The 21,886-nt window shown below is 40.0% G+C and overlaps 2 protein-coding genes across 3 annotated transcripts; both read left to right on the top strand.

Moving 5' to 3' along the window:
• The first annotated feature begins 1,087 nt into the window (after nucleotides 1-1,087).
• On the top strand, nucleotides 1,088-5,918 carry capza1a (capping actin protein of muscle Z-line subunit alpha 1a). The gene is made up of 10 exons (XM_073468909.1): nucleotides 1,088-1,164; nucleotides 2,723-2,786; nucleotides 2,887-2,938; nucleotides 3,033-3,096; nucleotides 3,507-3,713; nucleotides 3,795-3,874; nucleotides 4,002-4,080; nucleotides 4,171-4,242; nucleotides 4,418-4,480; nucleotides 4,935-5,918. Exons 1-10 carry the CDS (start codon nucleotides 1,129-1,131, stop codon nucleotides 5,073-5,075), a joined length of 858 nt encoding a protein of 285 aa, XP_073325010.1. The 5' UTR covers nucleotides 1,088-1,128; the 3' UTR covers nucleotides 5,076-5,918.
• Nucleotides 5,919-6,608: 690 nt separating this feature from the next.
• mov10a (Mov10 RNA helicase a) lies at nucleotides 6,609-19,904 on the top strand. Of its 2 annotated transcripts, none has more exons than XM_073468798.1 (23): nucleotides 6,609-6,751; nucleotides 6,970-8,167; nucleotides 8,274-8,379; nucleotides 8,508-8,710; nucleotides 9,636-9,877; nucleotides 9,975-10,221; nucleotides 11,308-11,436; nucleotides 11,524-11,686; nucleotides 12,218-12,369; nucleotides 12,594-12,764; nucleotides 13,257-13,404; nucleotides 14,410-14,571; nucleotides 14,917-15,020; nucleotides 15,146-15,243; nucleotides 15,843-15,941; nucleotides 17,041-17,149; nucleotides 17,258-17,375; nucleotides 18,131-18,322; nucleotides 18,403-18,474; nucleotides 18,671-18,796; nucleotides 18,905-18,993; nucleotides 19,225-19,343; nucleotides 19,430-19,904. In XM_073468798.1, exons 2-23 carry the CDS (start codon nucleotides 8,049-8,051, stop codon nucleotides 19,492-19,494), a joined length of 3,033 nt encoding a protein of 1,010 aa, XP_073324899.1. In that variant the 5' UTR covers nucleotides 6,609-6,751; nucleotides 6,970-8,048; the 3' UTR covers nucleotides 19,495-19,904. The 2 variants fall into 2 exon arrangements, with proteins under 2 accessions (XP_073324899.1, XP_073324900.1); XM_073468799.1 differs by having other exon boundaries at nucleotides 6,665-6,751; nucleotides 7,931-8,167.
• Nucleotides 19,905-21,886: the final 1,982 nt, after the last annotated feature.

Genomic DNA, 21,886 nt, shown 5'->3' with positions numbered 1-21,886 from the left:
TCATCTATATTTTGTATTTCTCCTGCCTTTATTTTGTAACAGCTTTGAGTAGCATTGCTTTTCTCCCATCCAGAGTCCACAGGCTTTGCATCGTATGCCTCTGGTTATACAAACTTCTAGTGTGCTATATTAATTTGACTGCTCTAGTTAATTTAGGCCTACATATTTAGATTATTAATACACAAACTATTATATTAGAGTGTATTATCACAGGTTAAGCTAGAAGTACATAGAGTAGATAAAATCACTCCCACTGCCAACAGCTGCAACATTAAAGACTTTACACACATTAGTGCATCACTAATTATATTTCCTCCAAAGAGATTATAAAAATATGGAAAACACACATGGTCAAAAATTAAAGAGTCTTATTATTCAGTATCGCCACAAGATGCTGCTGATGGTTATGTCTGTGAATATTGCTGTCTCCGTGCTGGGATGATGCTGCGTTCAGGTTATTCCGGAGTTATCGGAATAACAAGTTCAATCTTGTAAATGTCGTTCATGTCAACATCCAAATCGAAATAAAGACTACGAAAATCAATCCATTTCTAAAAATTTCCTACACATCCATATCAACACATAAAATAAAATAAAACATTGCTCCCTTCCGTCAGTCACACTCCGTCTTTCAGGTCAATTAAACACCAGGTTTAATTGGTATAATCCTATGTGAGCAATGATCAGTATTTAAAACCCTTACACAACATCGTGTCACGTTAATCTATAACTTTTTATAGCCTTTATAGTTTTCTAGTGGGAACACTCACAAGTCGTAATTTTGTAAATCTTTCCCTTCTGTACCCATCCATCCCAGACGACTTGAAGGCGTCAGGGTTGCCAGGTTGGGATATTGCCAGCTTCGTTTTGTATGTAAAAGTATTCTAGATATGAGATTTTTTTTTAAGTTTCTCGTCCTTCAGCATTGTAATGTGTCTTTTTTTTATCTAACTTGTTTTTATGGCGTCATTAAATCTATTTACTGTTAATACAGGATAACAACAACGCGGACAGCGAGCTCAGCCATGGTAGCACAGTTTTCCTGGTTGGGCTTGTGTTCGTGCTGGGAGGAGTCACGCAGACCAGGCAACACGGTCAGTCGCTTTGTTAACGCTTCATTGAGCCAAGATGGCAGACTTCGATGAGCTCAGCGATGAAGATAAGGTATTATCTTACAAACTTAAACCGTGATTACTTTATTACTCTTAACCTTTGTCTAGAAGAATTGCAGCGCGCAATACGATCCTTAAAATGCAGAATGAACTGCCAACACGGCTGTATTAGGTGTCTGTCGCTGGAGCTAGCTAAGCCAAGGCAGCGCTGTAACGTTGTTTGACAGTTGAGTCGTCGCTTCCTGTTGTTCTTGTACACAAACACAACATAAGTTAGCTAACATATGTTTAAATAACTTATGGCTGCGCGGGATGTCTGTTTTAGCATGACCACGTGGGTTTGGAGTAATGTGAAATTATTAGCTAATGCTAAATGGAAGGAAGTTCAGCTACTTCCTGCATTTACAGTAGGGATAATGACAGTGCATCGGCAGCATTAACACCACCCACACCCAGTTTGCTTTAAGTGGATGTTGGCTGCCTAAACTGGCCCTGATAACATCAGAAGTTGAAGTTTATCAGACATGTAACTGGAGTTTGTAGGCATTTTGTTATTTGAGTGATGTGGCTGTAACTTTATACACTGTAATCGCAGGGCAGATGCAGCCTTCCTGCAGTGTTATTGAGGCTTGCAGTGGCTCGTCTTGTTCCCCTTGTCTTCATGCTGCTACATGTTGGAAGGCTCTGCATTCCTAAGCTGATGGTGTGACCTGGGGCTTACGCCTCCTGGCATTACTACAGCAAACCTTTAAATATAAATATAAACAAGTCAATAGTATTTCCCATTTAAACTTTAAGTGGAAATCTGCTAACTTCTGATATATCTTTATCAGATATAAGCTCACATTGTTTCACTGCATCGGTCAGAGCCTGAGGGTGCTTTCTGGGCTCTGAATGGAGTAACTATTCAGGAGCACAGTCAAACTGGGTTACTCATTGTTATACCCCTCTGCCCTTTCAGCTGGACAGCCCATTTGTAGGTCACTGCCAGCTGCAGCCCGGAGGCTAAATAACCCTGTCCGCCTGACAGACAGACAGCCTCTCTGGCACCCTTGTACTGTAATGTGGCAGTGACATTAAGGACGTAGGACTGATTAAAGTGGTGAAGGTCAGAAATGAAGGATGAAAAGAGAAAGAGACGTTATTGTAATTATACGTCCATGTTATTATGTGCTGCCTGATTGTAAAACTTAAAATACCTAAAAGTGCTCACTAGGTGTTACCTTATGAGAGCAGTAATACCCGCCACAACTTTTTCACTTTGGCTTTGACACCACATGCTTACACTTGCATACTGACTGCTAAGAAAAGCCCTTGGGTGACATGACCCTGCCTGGCTGCCATCTAAGGAGTGGTCAAAATAGAGCCAACAAGCCTGCAGCCAAGAAAGTTAGCAGACTGCTCTCTGCTTCACTCTAGTGGCTGTCTGCAGGTTTCTCACTTCTCAGAGACATCACCTGCTATACCTCAAAAGAGAATAAATTGGCCCTATTTTCCCAAAACCATGCAGCAGATTTGGTTAGACTGTTGTTACACGTTGTATTTAATAATAATGTGAGGCCTGGTGCTATTTTAAAGTTATGTGACAAGTCATTTTGTTTGTTTATTAGGTCCGCATTGCAGCTAATTTTGTGATGCACTCTCCTCCTGGAGAGTTCAATGAAGTCTTCAGTGGTGAGCCTTGTTTGTTATTGACATCTTCAGGACTAACTGCATTTTGATGTGTATGGAAATAATTTGTTAATGCTTCTCTAATGTTAATTTTTCTTTTCAGATGTGCGAATACTGCTCAACAATGATAATCTTCTCAGAGAGGGGGCGGCTCAGTGAGTTTCTTTTTCATTTTTTTAATCTATTATAATAATGATGTTCTGGATGTGCATCCAACTTGCGATTGTATTCTCTTTCTTTTTCTTACAGTGCCTTTGCCCAGTACAACATGGATCAGTTCACCCTTGCCAAAATTGATGGCTATGAAGATCAGGCAAGTTTAAAATGATAATAATAATAATAAAAAAATAATAATAATAATATAATAAAATACATAAATACATTTGCTTTTCTCATTGAACCCATTAAAATGTCATCATTATTATATATTATTAAGAAAATTTCTGAGTAAACAGCTGTAACAACAATAATGATAATAATAATAATCCATATTTCTATAACGCCTTTCAAAACCAGAGTTACAAGGTGCTTCAGAAAATACAGTACCATACACGAGAGATGCAAAATGTGAAGTATGAAACAGAGAGATAAAATTAAGATATAAAAAAGCATCATTAAAACCTTTGAATTGACATTATACAAATACTCGTCTGTACAGGTGTGTTTTTAGAAGCTTTTAAATTGTATAGTAATGGCAGGTGTCTCCGTTTGTGTCCCCTGTAGGTCCTGATAACAGAGCATGGAGACCTGGGTAATGGCCGCTTCTTTGACCCTCACAACAAGATCTCATTCAAGTTTGACCACCTGAAAAAGGAAGCCAGCGACCCAAAGCCCCATGAGGGCGAAGCAGCTCTGAGGTCATGGAGGGATACCTGTGATACGGCCCTGAGGGCCTACATCAAGGACCACTACCCCAGTGGAGTTTGCACCGTAAGATCACTCGCTCAGTAGCTGCCATGTTCAGCATTGCACACGATGAAACACACGTTCACCCATCTTTATCTGCTTCAGGTTTATGGGAAAACAATCGATGGCCAGCAGACCATTATCGCTTGTATTGAGGGTCATCAATTTGAGCCTAAAAACTTCTGGTAAGTTGATGAATCTCATTTTAGATGACCTAATTAAATTAATTCTGACAATTACGTTGCGTGTTATTGTTTTATACATGTTTGGAATCAGTTCTCAAATGTTCTCTTCTACGTTTTCTGTTTCCAGGAACGGTCGCTGCCGGTCTGAATGGAAGTTCAGTGTCTCACAGTCTACAGCACAGGTGGTCGGAGTTCTGAAAATACAGGTATGTTAAGTTATTAACAGGTGTTGCATGAGCTTAGCTATGAATTTAGTTTTGTTTCAATGTTGTCTTTATTTCGTCCATTTACCACAGGTACATTATTATGAGGACGGAAATGTGCAGCTGGTCAGCCACAAAGATGTACAGGAAGCACTGACTGTGTCTGTAAGTATTTAAATGGTAATTCTATTTAAACTCTGGAGCGTTATCTAGGAAAGCTGAAGATTCTTGTTTAACCCGAGTCTGTGTTTGCAGTTGACTTATTGGAGTATTTCATGTTTGATTTATGTTAATGTGTGTTTAATTTGTTTAATTCACCTTCAAATGTCTGTTTCGGCAGAATGAGAGCCAGACTGCAAAGGAGCTTGTGAAAATTATTGAGGAGGCAGAGAATGAATACCAGGTATGTGGAATTTAATAATCACAAGAGTTGCTTGACCTGCCTCCATAACACACCGCATTTCATGTAAAGAGCAGGTCCATCCACATTCTCTTCTGGATTATGAGCACTTATGGCCTTTCCTCCTCACACACTCAGAAGTTCACTGACAGTGAAAGCATGAAGAGTGACCAAAGTGTTAGCTTGGAAGACATGATCCACACCTGTTTCATGTCATAATGTCAGACGAATCAACTTAGCAAACTTAAGCACATCAAAACTGAACAGCTTTTCCTATCTGTATCTGTCCACAAGACTATCAAGCCATTTTATTGTAAAAGTTGAACTCAGTTTCAACTTCTCACACATTCTGTTGTCTTTGAGAAAATGTCTGATTAACTCTCACTGACAGATGACGACATGGTACAACTTGTTTATATTTAGAAAGCCTGACTGATGTACTTTGTCTGTTTTTCAGGTGGCCATCAGTGAGAACTATCAGACCATGTCGGACACCACGTTCAAAGCTTTACGCAGACAACTGCCAGTCACCCGCATGAAGATCGACTGGAACAAGATCCTCAGCTACAAGATCGGCAAGGAGATGCAGAACGCTTAGAGGACAGAAGCTGCTGAGGTTATGACAAACAAATTGAAGAGAAGCTGATGCTCGCGCAAACACGTGTGACGCAACATAACGTACTGTATGTCCTTCTAAAAGGGACATTTGTTTGGGTTTTTCTTTTCCAGAGAATGAGAGCTTCTGTTATGCACTACGAGGGGATGCCTTTATTTTTAATTGACATTGAGTGGTGCAACTGTCACTCATTTGCAAACATATAGTTTTTTTTTGTTTTTTTTTAACAAATAATGCCTTTAGTGAGACTGAAAGTTTGGGACCCTCCCTGCTGTTCGAATTCTCACACTCACATGTTTAACACATAGACCTTCTGATCCCCGAGTGCTCGAAACAACCTCCCAAAACCTCTCGACTTTCATGTAGCAACTAATTTCTCTCTATATGACATAACTGATATTCTTAAAGAGCTTCCAATACCTCTATAGTTTTTTATTAACAGAGGGCAAATACTGTATGCAATTCGATATATTGACTGACTGGAGAGACACTCGACAACGCCAAATGATTCAGTTTTTGTTTCAGTCTGAGGATCCCATCTGTTGATATTTATGCATCCCTCTGGATGCAGGGTTCTAGCCAGTGGACATGCCAAAGCATACATTTGTCTTTTCCCAATCACTGACTGTATTTGTCTTCCCTTTTGGTTCTGTCTTTCCTCTCTATTGTAGAAAGATATTTTCGGTGATAATCCCTCTATACCCATCCTGGACTGATAAAGTATTGGTGTCCTCCTGCCAGCTGTTTGCCTTTAGCTTTTGCTATATTTTTTTATACAAACTGTAAGTACATTTATTATTCGTGAAATAAAAATATGATCTTCAAGCAATGGTGATCGTTTCTGTTTGAAATGAATGGCTTTTTTCTTTTAGAGAGCCTGAGCAGCCGATGTTTTCTTCTGGGTATCTTTGCTTTTGAAGCAGGTTATCGAATCTGAGGAGGAGTTTTATTTCTTATTTGTTATTTTTTTATTTATTTGTATTTTTTATATTATAATTTGACTTTACATATCTGGCACAAGAGCATATTGTAGTGAGATTCAATTTGCAGAATATATATTTAACTTACCCTACCACAACTCAAAATACAAGCTGATTTTGCTTAAATCCTAACAAATACAAATGTAAACATATGACTTTAAAGATGATGTCTACATGCTGTGTTGCAGCGATAGCTACTGAAGCTAGTATGCTAACCAGTTAACCATGGCCCATCCATTCTCGTAACACCACTACAAGCTCCCAGTCTGAACCACGAACTGCATGGCTCACTGAGCTATCAAGCTAGTGGAAACTAAATGTACAAACAATTCTTGGTTACTCTGATGTGTAACACCCAATTTGTTTGCAGTATGGAGTCAAGAGGTGGGTAATTCTTGCGTATTGCACATTTAAAGTATTAACAGTTATTCCATGCGTTGGAAGTTCTCTCTCTTTGTTTATTTATAGGCTTGAAAAAAATTGCATCGTGCACCTTTAATGTCCGTAATGTTTTGGGTATCATGTTTGGCAGATGCATTATCAGTACAGCACATGCAGGCCTAAATTCAGCTGTGTCATGCAGAACAAATTACATTGGGATATGCTCGTCACTGAATACTGCATTTGGTACATTACATCTGTCTTAGCTACACATTTATGTTTACTGTCCATAACCAGGTATGTGAATGACGTTATATAATACTCTATGTAGTTATGAATTATGATTATATTCCTACTGAATTTTGATTAGAGCTAAAATAATTAGTTGTAGTCGATTCATTGAAAAAATTAACCAGCAACTATTTTGATGATTGATTACTCTGAAATCATATTGATTACCAAATATTTGCTTAGTCCTGTCCAGTTTGAGGACTCTCTGCTTTTTCTTGTTTCAGAGTACCGGAATAGGTTATATTTGGGTTTTGGACTGATGGTCAGACACAAAATTAATATAACTAATAAATATTAATTAATGACTCTAAATATTAAAGCAACATTATGTTGAAATTGGCTTTTTTATTTATTTTTTTGCACTTTGGCATGTAATGTTGTATTGTTACATAATGTTGCTTTTAATTCACTCTTTGCTCTTGAAAATTGTTATAGTTATTTTTGGACTTATTTCTGATTTTTATAGAGATTAATAGAGAAAATATCACCAGGTGATAAAATAATGATAACAGTTAGTTGCAGCTGTAATTTTGATTACCAATGAATCATCTCTGTAGTTCATACAAAAAAAAACAATATGAAGAATTTAACAATCAAAAAAAAATAAAAGATTAGTTGATAATTAAAAAAATAATAGTGTCACATTACTTATCCTTTAATTGGCGTGAGATTTCATATAATTAAGCAACTATAAAATATTGTATTTTTAAATTCATTATTTGAAAAACATGACTTTACCCTGTACCTGCCCTGCTGGTGATGAGCTACAGCTTAGGGAGCGTCAACAAAAACATGACTGAGGATGCTATTGTACTCTGCTTATAAAACGTGTAGGTAAATTTGAACTTCGTCTAAACTTTAGGTTTTTAAAAACAGAAGACTTCGTACTAAAGTTGTTCGGTGAAGAGGTGTTTTATTTTTTTCCGCCGAGGGGTTTTCGCTTTTTTCGGCGTCACATAGTTGTAGACGCTCCCTGACTGAGACCGTTAGCAAGCGTCCGTCAGCTGGGAATTTGCGCTAAACTGCGCGACTTAGTCGATTCATACATCGTTTAATCGACATTTTTACATCAAAAAATGAATGAGAGATCGACGGCGACGTAAAAGTGAAACTGCCACACTGCGAATATGCGCATAAGTCGCGTAAAAATACGTAACATGTTGCCATGTCCACACACCGTCCCAGCGCTGCATTCACGCCAGAAACAACATTAATGCTCCAGGAGGTTGATAGTGAGTCAGCCGGTGAACTTCCTCATCGGAGTCAGTCCAGAGTCAACAGCAGCGGCCTGTAACGCGTCAACATGTCGCTGAAATCAAATCTTCAATCCGGACTGGACTTCATTGAATTTCTGGGAGACAGAGTATCAATCACCAACAAGAAGGAACTTCGCGACATCTACAACTCTGAATTCAGGGGCAGGTAGGCTGTTTAAAACAAGTGTGTGTGTGTGTGTGTGTGTGTTACATGCAGCTATCAGACTGGGCTGTGTGTGTAATACTCCAACTATGTTTGTTTATGTCCACAGAGAAGGAAGAAAAGACCCTAATTTCTCCAATGTTGTATTTGCACTTTTGAAATTCAACAAGGCCTACACAACAAAGGAGAAGCTCTTCATAAATGTCAAACCTCAGGTAAGCTGAGCTGTCATCGCCCTAGTTAGGAACATGACAGGACGTGTTTTGTGTTATTTTGCTGGAAGGAAGGAAACACAGAAACAAAATGAGGGCGTGTGATGTTATTTTTTTCATCTCTGCTGTAGGTCCGAGTGTACTGTGATCAGTGGAGGAGGCCCCGGGCCCCTCGGCCACAGCCGCACAGTCCCAGCCCCGGCTCTGGCCCTCAGAAGACAGCTAAGACTCCTAAACCCTCGTCCTCCTCTGCCCCCTCGACCCCTGTGACCCCTGCGCTGACCCCTAAGAAAAAGCTGGCTGCGGAAATCCTCAGCAAGTTAAAGGCGAACAGGTAGGTTTCTTTCAGTGTGCTCTCTGTATAATGTTGTAATATTTTCCACCCCTGTTGCCATAAAATTTCCCCAATTGGGTCTAATGTCCGTTCTGCCACATGACAGAGGAGTGCCACTGTGTGTCACATACCGCCATTACACATGCAGTGTCTATGATAAGGTGTCAATACACATATGGACAATCAATAACCAATAAACAGGTTGTTCTCTAGACACCTCCCTGCTTTTGTGCAACAAAGCCTAATAATCGTCCCTGAACTCTGAAGACTGTTTGAGTCTGTTTGTCTCTACGGATTGTGTGGTCAGAGGTCTGAACCCATCTGGTCCTGGTGAAGATTTCTTTTCCACAAAAGTTCTGGGTTCAAACTTGCTGGTCCACTGGTGCATTCCTGTGCAGAGTTTGCATCTTCTCCCCCGTGTGGGTGTCTCCAGATGTAAAAGACATGCATGCTAAACTGCCCTGAGGAGTGAATGTGAGAATGAATGGATGCCTGTCTGTACGTGTTGATAGAGTGGAGACTTGTTCAATATCCACCTCACCTTTCGTCCAAGCTCGGTATTGGTTTCTGCAGGTCGGCATAAAAATAGATGCTTATAAAAAATCTACGCGCAATATCATGAAAAATGTGAACAGTATTAAAGATAAAAACTATATATAGATATAGATATAGATAAAACTCTCGAAGAGAAATAATGGGATTCAAATAAAATTCAATTCCCAGTAATATGTCCTTTTTATTTGACATTAGACAGCCCAGAGAGACAACAGTCCTTGTCTCTCTGGGCTGCCTTATGGCGAGATGAAAGAGGGAGAAGTCGGGGGTGGGTGATGACCACCAAGATGTACTCGCCTTCCCTCTGACAGTTACAAGCCTTACAGGTGTAAACTCTGCAGTTTACTGATCATGCCTTTCTCCCTCGCAGGAAAAAGTTGACAGCTGACAAGTGGGGCATTCAGATCACTTCAGAGCCCGTGGGGCAAAATGGAAAAGTTCAGTTCACTGTGGAACGTCTGAGGGAGTCGTTCATCCTCAGGTTCCACATCTTAAACAAGGGCACCATCTGCATCCACTTCACCTACTACACTGCCCTGCACAAGATGCGCTGTTTCACTCTGGAGGATGAGAGGAGAGTCACCAGAGCCTGTCCACTGTTCCTCTGTCCTGGTGAGAACACTCCTACTTTCTGTTTTCGTTGACAAAAAACACTGAAGAGATGATTAATGCTCACAGCTCCTCCCGTGGCTTCTTCTGTCTCTCACAGGAGAAAGCTATGAGGTTCTGGTTCGGTACAAGCTCAACCACTTTGGATATTTTCCTGCCACGTTGTACTTTGAGTTCTGCCCGGATCTGCCAGGATCTGCACCCTTTTGCATTGTGCGGGAGGTGGAAGCGTTAGCCAGTACCCCTCTGGCGGTGGAGCTGGGGCCCGTGTCTCCTTACAAACCATTTCAGAGGGGCAGATACAAGGCTGCCAACCTCGTGATAGTGGATGGGGTCCCTCCTGAGAAGTAAGAACTGACTGTAAACCAGTCTAAGAAAAGAAATGCCCCTGTTTGCCTGGTTATTAAAGGAGAACGCCATATATTTCACCAGGTCTAAAAAAGTGAAAGGTGGAAGTACATTTAATTTGCATTCTTTGTAATGTTCAGCAGAGGGCGACTTCACTGGTTTCAGAAAGGAGTCTAATGAGAGCTTATGAGAAAATGAGCCTACCTCTCACTTGATTTATAACCTCAGTAAACTGTTTCCTGACAAGTTTATGGCCTCAACCGCTAGTCCCATTTAGAGTGAAAATGACGATAAAGCAGGGTTTGCTTTAGGGCTTGACTATCTCACTTAGGAATACTATAATAATAATATTTTGCCGTCTTAACAACAGTTGTTACAGCATCTTCTGACTTTTATTTTGAAAATGAAATGCGCATAGAGCTGTCAAGGCAGCGGAGCCAACATATTTGGGGGGTTACTACAGGGCAGTTGGCCTTTACACATTGTGAACAGTACTACAGGTTATATTAAATAAGTTATGTAAAGTTTATTGAATTCTGATAAATACACCATCGGCTCGGGATGAAGATAAAATGAAAGGGGAAGTTAGAAAAGTAAGTGAGCTCACCAGACCTCTGCAGCCGGTCCTCGTCTCTGTTTGAGGCTAGCAGCTTGAGGCTACATTGGCTGCTACTAGCATTAGACACTTGATTCTCCATTGTGGGTAAGTAGGCATCAGGTTTTGATAAAGAAAAGGAATGTGTGTATTTAAAAACAAAGATATCGCTGGTTCTGATCCATGATCCAAGTCTTTTAACTGTTCATTGTGAGTCTGACAATGTAATATGAGTGCAAGGTTTACAGATAAATGCAGAGCAGTGTTTTACTATCTCCAAATTGAATGAGTACAAATATTTCCCCCCAGCAGCAGGAAATCCATGATGACAGATTTCAGTGCAAATATTTGATTTGGGAGCTGGTTGAAGCAATTTCCTTCATGTGTAATTGAAATTGATCAACAAATGGACCCAGAGCGGTTCCTGAAATTGTGTTTTATTCATGCTGATAACAACCATGATGTGTTTGTGTTTTGTTCCTCTCTGCAGTTCTGGCGCCAAGCCTCCAAAGATGCCGGTGAGATTAGCAGAATACAGGTGCCCAAAATACCTAAAGGACGTGGCTAAACGAATGATGGAGGACCCCGCAGCTGCCGGGCGGAGCTTCCCATCAGTGAAGTGAGACGACGACTTAGTTATTTATCAGTTTTATCAGTGAAGTCTTTTCTGGTCATCACAGTGTTTGTATGTGTACTGTATGTCCAGGACTCTTCTGGACTCTTCTTTAAAGATGAAGACGTACCCTCATCGATTTCACCTCCTGCTACATCTGGAAGAGCTACAGATGGAGTGGGACATCAAGAAGTATGACCTCCTCGAGCAAACCATGACTCATGAGAAGAGCAACAAAAAACTGCTCAGACTCAGAGTAAGAAATCCTCACAGTGTACATGAACTGTTTTAAATAGCAGCAATGGAAAGTCAATGTGTTGTGATGACAACTCTTTTCCCTGCTCCCTTTGTATGATGTTATACTATCTCTATATGCTGAGAATCCTCTGGAAGCTCGCTGGTCTATTGTGAGCTCGGTGATCTGAAATTATAACCATCTTTATAGAGCACAAATCCTTGTTACGAAGTGCTTCACAATGACGGAAAAATTAAATAAATACAAACATAAAAAACTGAACACTGATAGAGAACATTAAGCAAAAACCAAAATTAGGACAGGCTATCCAATAAAAGTGTGAATGTTTTAAGAAGGGACCTAAAGGAGACCAGACAGACAGAAGACCTCTGCCTGATGATCTCAAGATAGCTTTCTTAGAGGTCAGAGATATTGTTGGGATTGAGACTATGACAAGCCTGAAAAGTAATCAGTAAAATCTTTAAATGTGTTGGGAAAGGAATAAAAACATAGCAGAGCAGAAAGAAGGCCAACATTTGTATTCTCCAACAGGTTCCCGGTGTTGCTGAGAATCGACCATCTGTACTCCGTGGAGATTGTCTGAGGGTGCACAAGTCTGCGGACAAGGTCGAGCCGATCACTGTGTACAATGGATATGTTCACAGAGTGGAGCTGGATAGCGTGAAGCTGGGCTTTTCGAAGCAGTAAGAGCTGGACTAAGTTTACTTTTCATGAGCAATTAATCTTATTATTACTATCGCGATTAATCGATTAATGTTTAGTCTAAAATGTTTTTAAAAAATGAATTATCACAATGGTTGGAGATTAATTTTTTTTCTCAACTCATCGATTAACCTGAGTTTATGTCTCTAACCATAAATAAAGAATCGAACTCACAGCATCCTCTCACACTCCACTGCTGTTTCAGGCTGTTGGACATTTTTATCAGCAATATGAAGTTCGATGTGGAGTTCACTCTCAACCGGTACCCCTTGAAGCTGCAGCATCGCGCTTTGGACTTGGCAGCAAAACATGAACTCGAGGAGGTGCTGTTCCCATCTGGTGCAGCAGCGGCTAGTCTCCCCATGCCCAAACTCAGGTCTGGTGGTCATTACACATGAAGAAAATGCATATAGAACTCTTAAAGTATTGTGTGGCTTGTATTTGTTGCAGCAGCTGTCTGGCATTGCTGAAAAGAGTGTGTGAACTGAATGACGAGTGTGTGTTTCTCAGCAGTCTTCGCCTCCGTTCTGTCTGGGCACTCGTCCACCATATTGTACTAACAGGAGGGGATTCTGTTCTTTGGTTTAATGCCATAATTTTGCCTCAAGTGGATGCAGTAAAACATGGGGGATTATGTTGGCCGAGGACTTGCATACAAAGCCTTATCTCCTACATATACCAGACAAAGTTCACTGTTATAACAAACCTGTATCTCCTCATCAGTGACAGGGACACAGATACACATTTCATCCTCACATTTGGAATGTTTTGTTTTATTTAACAGACTATTTTTAGCCTCTGCTCCACATTTTTAACTTTAAAGTGTTTCACTTATGCATAATATTTACAAATCCATTGTCACATTCAGGATGTTCAACAGTCAGCTGGAAAACAACCCGCAGCAACATGCGGCTGTCCAGCGCATCGTAGCTGGATCATCAAAGCCCGCTCCTCATCTTGTGTTTGGGCCCCCTGGAACTGGAAAGACAATCACTCTGGTTGAGGCCATGAATCAGGTATTAAATGTTCAAGATGTGCTGTTTTTAGTCTCTGGTTTTGGCTTCTTCAGCGTGAGGATTTACTACTTTTCGTGGCCTTACATCATAGTAAGTGGAATATTTTTAGGTTTTGATATGTTTCTGGGACTAAACAACATATGTGAAGAGGCCACCCTGCGTTCTAGGATATTATGATTTCCATTTTTACTGTTCAAAATCAAATCAATGTATTTATATAGCCAAAAATCGAACCGAACTATCAGTCCAAAAAATAATATGCAGATTTATTGATAATGAAAATAATTTTTAATCGCAGTCCAAATACCAGACTATGTGCCAGAGTTGGGGATTTCTGTGTTTTGTCTGTGCTTTTTGCCGTTGGTTGAAGTGGATGAGTCAAAAAGGCCATGTCATATTTTTCCACCTGCCAGTCAGATTTTAACAACTTGTGAATCAGAAACAAAAATACATTTACAGTTGTTGGGTTGTTTGGTTGCCACCAAGACGCCACGTCAGTCAAATGTCAGTCTTGAAGCAGCAGATTTGATCGTTAAAGTCTTTTTGTTTGTATCGTAACTATCTTTGATTGTGGATCTGAAATATAAACTTTTTATATATATATAATGTGTGGGTTTTCACAGGAAACTGCTCATTAACTCAAGAAGAAGCAGCCTCAAAAAGGATACCACAAATGCTGTAAATGTAAAGATAACGTGGGCGTAATATTTCCTTCCAAACAATTTTAATGCGTAACTGATGAAATGATCAAACATTTCCGTGATGGAAGTTAAGAAGTGGTTGTAATCGGCCTATAAAATCAACTCATAGAGTATGCCGTTCCAGTTCAACTCATAACTGACCTGATAAGTTGTTTTAATTATGTATTCTTTCATGTTGCTTGCAAAATGCACACGTTCATACCTAAACCAACCACCTAACACTATTTGTACACCGACTAAAAAAAGCATCAATGTGATGTGTCAGTAATTATAAGAATAAATTTTCCTTGGCTCACATTTCCAGGTTAGCAAGGCAGACCCGTCAGCCCACATCCTCGCCTGTGCACCTTCAAACAGTGCCTGTGACCTCCTCTGTGAGAGGCTGATGGTGCACATGGATCCTCATCGGGTTTACCGTCTGTATGCCAGCAGCCGAGACCCAAGAACTGTCCCCAAGAGCCTGCTGGTGAGCATCAGCTGACAGTTTTACACACCACGGGATAATCTGGTTTTGTCTTATTGGTGGTGAATCGTCTCCAAGCACATTTGAGCTTTTAATATCTTGATCTTCATTAAACTTAGGGTCACAAATGATCCAGTTCATAGAATGTGTAACGAGTATATAGTCAAAGGCATTGTTGTAAAAGCAATGCCAGTTTAAGCAAATGTGCTGAATATGAATAAATAATTACAAGAGAAGATACTGAGACAGACGCATTCAAGTACTTTAAGGATGGATGAAAAATCTGTCACGTTTGTTTTGATAGTTTGTATTTTTCTTATGTGTCGATTTATCTTTTGGCTCTTCCAGAAACATTGTAACTGGGACGAGGGAAAAGAAAGTTTTGGGTTTCCAAATAAAGGGAGTCTGATGAAATACACAGTCGTAGTTACAACTTTGATCTCAGCTGGCAGGTAAGTTGCTGGCATATACAGTAACTATTCAGTATTTTCATATTTTTTTAGCGTTACACAGCATGAGCCGTGTTGCACTTACATATTACTAAAGTACAGTTTCTGATGTGTGTTTCTGTTTTTAGACTGGTGACTGGAGGAATCCCAGTCGGCCATTTTACCCATGTGTTCGTGGATGAAGGAGGCCAGGCAGTGGAGCCAGAGTGCGTCATCACTGTCGCAGGTAAGTGCTGAATGTCTGAATTATCAGAATACAACAAGAAGTCTTTTTGGTAAAACGTTGATGAAAGAGTCTGTCATCCCGTTCCCCTTCTAGATGAGTTCAAATCAGGCATATTTAAAGATACATGCAAACTAATAGATTACATTCATGAATCTGTCAAGCATGATTGCTCAGAAAATATCTTAAGTACTTCAAGTCTAATTTTGATACATTTTGATAAATCATAATCTAGTGTCTACAAATCATCATAAAATGAAAGGTCTCAAACCTAGTATTTTAACTCTGATTATTCTGGTAAAGAACAGAATATACCTGGTAAGAATAAGGTCTACTGGCTGTGAAACACTGAACAGATTTCACCCCGATCATTGTAAAGAACTTGATCCAATGGCCTCATCAGTGTGCATGCCCTGTGACCTGAGCAGGCATGTGAGGAATGTGGAGTTCAGGATTGTCTTAGCATTCGTAACTCCATTTTTGTGACTTTTTCTGCAAACCTTTTTTTTGCACCTCAAGTGGTCTTACAGTGTAAGCTTGTAAGAGCTCAACCTGTGGTGAAAATTGTTAGTGATTGGTTGGATGGTCACTTTGTTTCACAGGTCTGCTCAGTGCACGGGAGGGTCAGCTGGTGCTTGCAGGAGATCCCAAGCAGCTGGGACCGATCCTTCGATCACCTATTGCGCTGCAGTATGGACTTGGTGAGATGAGGATTACATTTTTATAACCTGATGTATTCTGTTGCACACTATAGCCCTATTTGCATGGGACTAGTATTACCAAGGGACCCGGTGTGATTTATTCATGTATAAATTACCACTCCACATTTGTGTTCCATGTGGCGCATTCATGTGGGATAACCAAGGTCCGTATTTTACACGTATTTACTGCCACTATACCAATGTCAAGGCTCTGTCTAAAATGCCCACTTTATGCGTGCATAACAATTATAAATACACATTTGCAGCTTGTTTAGATAATTTAAAAGATGCTTTGTGGATTTACTTGAATATGTCAACTATGGGTAGACTGATTATTGGCCCTGGACGATTATCGTGGCCGATATTCAGCATTTTCCGATAATTGGTATCAGTGATTTTTCCGTCAGATTGCTGATAGAAAAAACATTTTTAAAATGTGCTACTTTGGCTCTGTACTTGAGTGAATTGTACTTACTTATTTCCATCACTGGTTGTTGGAAATTTTGACACAAAGAGTTTCATTTTAACTGCAAATGAATATCGGTTTTCATTCTCCTTGACTTCTAATAATTGGTATCAGCCCTGAAAAAGCCACATCTGTCGACCCCTAATGACAGCCTTTTGTTGCTCCCAACCTTCTTTGTTAGCACTTTTAAACATCAGTGTAGCCGATCTCAGGGAACAGCTGTTGACTGCTGTGAAACAAGAGCTGCAATCAAATGTCTTACTTGTTCAGTTATTTAATAACAGAAAACATGTTTCAAAAGAAAGAAGACCCAGAATCACCGACATTTGCACAGGACTTTTGTTATCACAATAAATGGTGGAATTTTTATGAAAAAAATTACAGACATGGCAGATTAGCACGAGATTAAGATCTCAGACTTCTCCCTCAATTATTACAACTTACTTGAGGTCCTCAGGTAATACTAGTAAAGTGTGACTAAGGCTGATGGTAGTAATTATTGCACTGTTTAACTTATTTTTACTGATAAAAGTGTTGGATAAATTAAGTGTTGCTTCTGCTGTTCATTGCGTCTCGACTTATCCACATGATTCAAGGCTTTAATTGAATTACTGTGACTATGATGATCTTCAGGGCTTTCTCTGCTGGAGAGACTGATGAGGGATAACCCTTTATATCAGAAAAGTACAGACTCCGGACACTTCGACACCCGCTTTGTCACCAAACTGCTGCGAAACTACAGGTGCGTCTTTCAGTTGTCACCTCCATTTTGCTTGTCACAGTTACTAATTTAGAATGCTGCTGTTTTGATTAAAGCTTTTTTTTTTTTTTCTTCCCTTTATTCTCTCAGGTCTCATGCTGCCATTCTAAAAATCCCCAATGAAATGTTCTATGAGAACGAACTGCAGGTGTTCGCAGACCAGTGGGATCGTGAGGCCTACTGCAACTGGGAATTCCTCCCCAAAAAGGTTTTTAACCTTTCAAAACAGTTTATTTATAGACCCGTTAAAGGGAATCTCAAGTCAACGTTTATTTAATAGTCACAGATAAATCAAAAGATGCTATTTAGTTGCATTGTGGCAGCGGTGCCCAAACTTTTTGCCATTGAGGACCATAACTGACACTTAACAGTGGGCCACGGATCACAAGCAAGTAACTATTGTACTGTATTGTTTTGTATTATTAGGTTGCAAAATGGTCCCGAGGATCCCGAGGATCCCGAGGATCCCGAGATCGCTTAATTTACAGACTTCCTGTGAGAAGTGTCACTCTGTCTGCCACGCTGAGATTATTAAAAAAAGATTATTAACAATTAGGGATCCCACAAATTTAAAGAATATCTGTACGTCACAACACAAAACATAAAACAGCATTAACATTATAATTTTTCCCAAAATTATTTCCAAATTGTTTTTGCTAGAAACATCCGACAGTCCAAATTGAACCTTATGGTAGGCCAGCTGTGGCCTGCGGGCCCCTCTTTGTGCAGCTCTGCCTCATGGGAAATGTAGGATCTAGAGGTTTTGAGGCTTGATGCAACCAGGGACATAAATTCAGGATATTTCCGCCTCTATTAGACTGATTTTGACCACTTTGTTGCCAATTTGTCTCTCGAAAGTCCCCCAACTTCATGGAATTGCAATACAACTGCTGAGAGTTCCTATTAAATTCACAAATCACCACGGGGATAACATATAACTGTATAACTGTCACATCACTACAGGGCTTCCCACTGATCTTCCACGGGGTGATGGGCAAAGACGAGAGAGAGGCCAACAGTCCGTCTTTCTTCAACGTGTCTGAGATTGAAGTCCTGGTCGACTACCTCACCAAGCTGATGGAGACACAAGGAAAGAAGGGGCTCCCCAAACTTTCTCCAAAAGACATTGGCATAATCGCCCCCTACAGGAAACAAGTGAGTCAACCTGCTGCTTGTGTTTTTAGAGATGTGTGTGAGTAGTTTTAACAAGACATCTGTGACTATTTTTCTAACAGGTGGAGAAAATCACAAAGGCCCTGAAGTCTGCCTCAGCTCTGAAACGATGGAGCAATCTCACCGAGCTCAAGGTAAAAACATTAACCTGCATCACTTCATCTTGTTTGTTGCTCTGAAGGAAATTCAAGGCTGTTTGTTTAAAGTCTCTTCTGCACAGAATCAGTTAAAATAAGTGTAACTAAATAAGTAAAATTTGTCTTCGTCACAACTACATTAATAGACATCACATTTGGTATTTTTGCTAAAATATCCCCTTCTTTTCATCAGGTGGGGTCAGTGGAGGAGTTTCAGGGACAAGAGAGGAAGATCATCATGGTCTCTACAGTCCGCAGTAGCCTCCACTACGTCAAAATGGACGAAGACTTCAACATTGGATTTCTCTCAAATGAAAAGGTCTGTTTTATCCTTCCTCCTGATATAAAGTGATGACAAAACCAGCAGGATCTTTAATATGTTTATCTGAATCTTTTGGACCTTTATTTGTATCGATCTACTTTGCAGAGATTCAACGTGGCTGTGACCAGAGCCAGGTCCCTGTTGATAGTCGTAGGAAACCCTGTGATCCTCAACAAGGACTCCACCTGGAAGAAGTAAGGCAAAGCAGGGGACGCAGATGAGAAGAATACAACAAGAGTATTCTTTGAGAGTTAAGAGTCCTGTGTTGAAACATGATTATTGAGATTGAAAGTGCATTCTTGACCCCGGACACTGTAGTTGACAAAACAACCTCAACACAAGCTCTATTTAGTAACAGTTCTGGAGCTTATTACACAATAAGCTTTTCGCCTAGATTTAATTAATCTGTGGTTATTCTTTCGCAGGTTCATCAGCTACTGCGTGAACGAGAAGGGTTACACTGGATTTGACTTCAGAGACGCAGAAGGAGAAGACGACATCGTGTCCAGACTGGCGAACCTGAAAGTCAACATGGATTCTGACGGTAAGTTCAGCTAACAAACATTTACTCAGGCTCATATCACTTTCAGTGTTCTGCTGGTGAGGAATTGTTGTGTCTTCCTGTTACAGGTCCTGGAACAGAGGAGAGTGCCCTACAGCAACATGTGGACCTTGAATGGAAAAATGAGCACTAACATCTCCGTTAGAACACAAAACTAAGAACCATTTGCAGTGACATTCTCTAGAAATGATCTGATTTAGGTACATCATGATACACAGCAAGTTTTCCCTCTCTCTGAGCTTTAAACACGCTAAACATTTGCATCTATTATTTCACAATATGGCCTTTTTATGAACATTTCTAAGAGCTGATTGCATATTTTGGTGCAATGCAACAGTGCTCTGATTTTGGTCTTTTGTTCTTGACTTTGTCTCTTCAGTAATTATTTTTTCTGGGTTGGAAAAGAAGAAGCACACCACTCTATTTCTCAGGAATTAATCACCTTATGTCTTATGCTGTCTGCACTTTTCAGTTTCTTTTTTAACTTATCTATTACTTTCTGGTAATTGCTGAAGAAATAAACGCTTTCATTTTTGCACCATATCTCACAACCTTCCCTTTGATTAGTCATCACCTTTAATGTTATCATCTGCCAGTCACCACATTTGATGTCTTAAAGGGACAGTGCTATTTATCCATCTAGATTGTTTTGGTGTGAGTTGAGGCGTTTTGGAGATTTCGGCTGTAGAGATGACTGCCTTCTCTTCGATATAATGGAACTAGATGATATTCATCTTGTGGTGCTCAAAGCACACCAACATCTCTACTGCGGATATCTCCACAGCTCGACAGCTCAAACCGAAGCGATCTAGAGAGATGAATAGCACTACAGGTAAGAGGAAAAATATGTATTTTTGATTTTAGGGTGAACTGTCCCTTTTAACTTTCCACAAGAATTGACCAGGGAAGACGAGTCGGTCTTGTCTCAAAAATAGTTTATTAACAATGTTCATGTTCACTTCAGATCAAACATTCACTACAACACTTTCCGTTTACAAAGCATTTATTACAATGAGCTTTTATATAAATCTGGATCCTTTATCATCTCAAATACTTACAGAGAAAGAAAGAAAAAAGTTACACGACACTGAGCAGAAGCTGTTTCCCGAAGACGTGTGCGCGTAGTGCTTGTGTGCGTGTCTGTGCACACTGTTAAGCCCCATGGTTTTCTCAAGCATGCATCGACATCATAAGGAAAACTTTTGAGTTAGCGCAGCGTGATCTGCATACACATCAACAGCAGTATTGTACATGCTCTTAGTGATATGTTTGACAGTAGTAGACCCTCTTCTGCTCTGTGGGAATGCTTTCATCATTAATGCTTCCAGCTGTGAACGTTATACGACTATCTCTGCCGACGTTAAGCTTGTTGAAACCCGTGAATGTGATGCCGCAACTATGAAACGCTAGAATCTTTACTTTCTTTAATCTTTGCCTTGTTAGTGTGCTTGTCCACAATTGCGCACAAAAATCCAGAGTTTAAACAAAGTATCAACCCCTAGAAAGATTTGAGGTAACAACATTAATATGGTGCATGTGTGTGTTTGTAATAAATGCCCCCTCTCCATTAAAACAGAAAAAAATACAACTAGTTTTATATTTTATAGCTTCTCCACTGGATCACCGAGTTAAAACTTATGTGCTTGGCCAGTAGAGGGTATAAAGTTGCATTACAGATGGCATTACAATATAACAGACACACAGATCCTGCCAGCTGCTAGGCTTAGGTAAGAAGGTTGCATGCAACATCAAAGATATTGTTTTCGCCACACACACATTTCAACATCCACCCTCCTGTAGACAGACGGCGACATGCAACCAAAGGGACATGTACAGTACATGAATGAGCAACAGAGGCAGAGAAAAGGAATGCCGTAAAGAGTCCGTGCCTGAGGACAGTCGCTGGGCCGTTTTAAGCATTATACATCAAGCCAGGTTGAATTCACAATCGAGTATTCGGAGAGGACGCGTGAGCAAGAACTTGGACCAGTGGACGGTCTCTGACATGCCTCCAAAAGCTACTTTAAGTACAAGTAAGTGTCAAGTCTTGATGATCGATATGGTAAAAAAGGAAAATCATATTCATGATATGTGGGAATTTTCTTTTTTGTAAGAAAAGGTGCTGCACAGAAGCAATAGTCAAAAATACAAGAAGCGAGTCTGCACACTTGATAAACATTTTTTACCTCCATGTGTGACGTTTCGTGCTCAAACACCATTTTTTTTACTTAATGATCTTATGGTATATTTAGGTGGTGCAGATTAGTAATAGATGATTATCAGCCTGGGTGATTTGTTGAGCTTATATTCAGCTTTTTTCCCAATTAGCTGCATTGTTGTTTTTTTGTGTCTGATTGCCGATAAAATAAATTAAGAATACAATACTTCAGCTCTGATGCAGAAATCATTCTGTAGCCTGTAGCCACCTCTCTGTGGTGTCACTCAATGTCCCGCTCACAACACTATCCGATTGGTTACACCTGACAAGTAATAGCCTATCAACACTGAGTAATCTGACCCTCAGA

Source organism: Pagrus major, chromosome 6 (genome assembly GCF_040436345.1).
Source record: "Pagrus major chromosome 6, Pma_NU_1.0".
NCBI lineage: Eukaryota > Metazoa > Chordata > Actinopteri > Spariformes > Sparidae > Pagrus > Pagrus major.
The sequence above is the reverse complement of the archived record's forward strand: the minus strand, read 5'-3'. Positions and strand labels throughout refer to the sequence as shown.

Bases quoted from the DNA above. Each gene is read 5' to 3' on its own strand.
- mov10a (XM_073468798.1), top strand. From the start codon at position 8,049: ATGTCGCTGAAATCAAATCTTCAATCCGGACTGGACTTCATTGAATTT. The intron at 8,711-9,635 runs GTAGGTTTCTTT...TCTCCCTCGCAG, and splicing joins AGCAAGTTAAAGGCGAACAG to GAAAAAGTTGACAGCTGACA. The intron at 11,687-12,217 runs GTAAGAAATCCT...ATTCTCCAACAG, and splicing joins AAAAACTGCTCAGACTCAGA to GTTCCCGGTGTTGCTGAGAA.
- capza1a (XM_073468909.1), top strand. From the start codon at position 1,129: ATGGCAGACTTCGATGAGCTCAGCGATGAAGATAAG. The intron at 3,714-3,794 runs GTAAGATCACTC...TATCTGCTTCAG, and splicing joins ACCCCAGTGGAGTTTGCACC to GTTTATGGGAAAACAATCGA. The intron at 4,481-4,934 runs GTATGTGGAATT...TCTGTTTTTCAG, and splicing joins AGGCAGAGAATGAATACCAG to GTGGCCATCAGTGAGAACTA.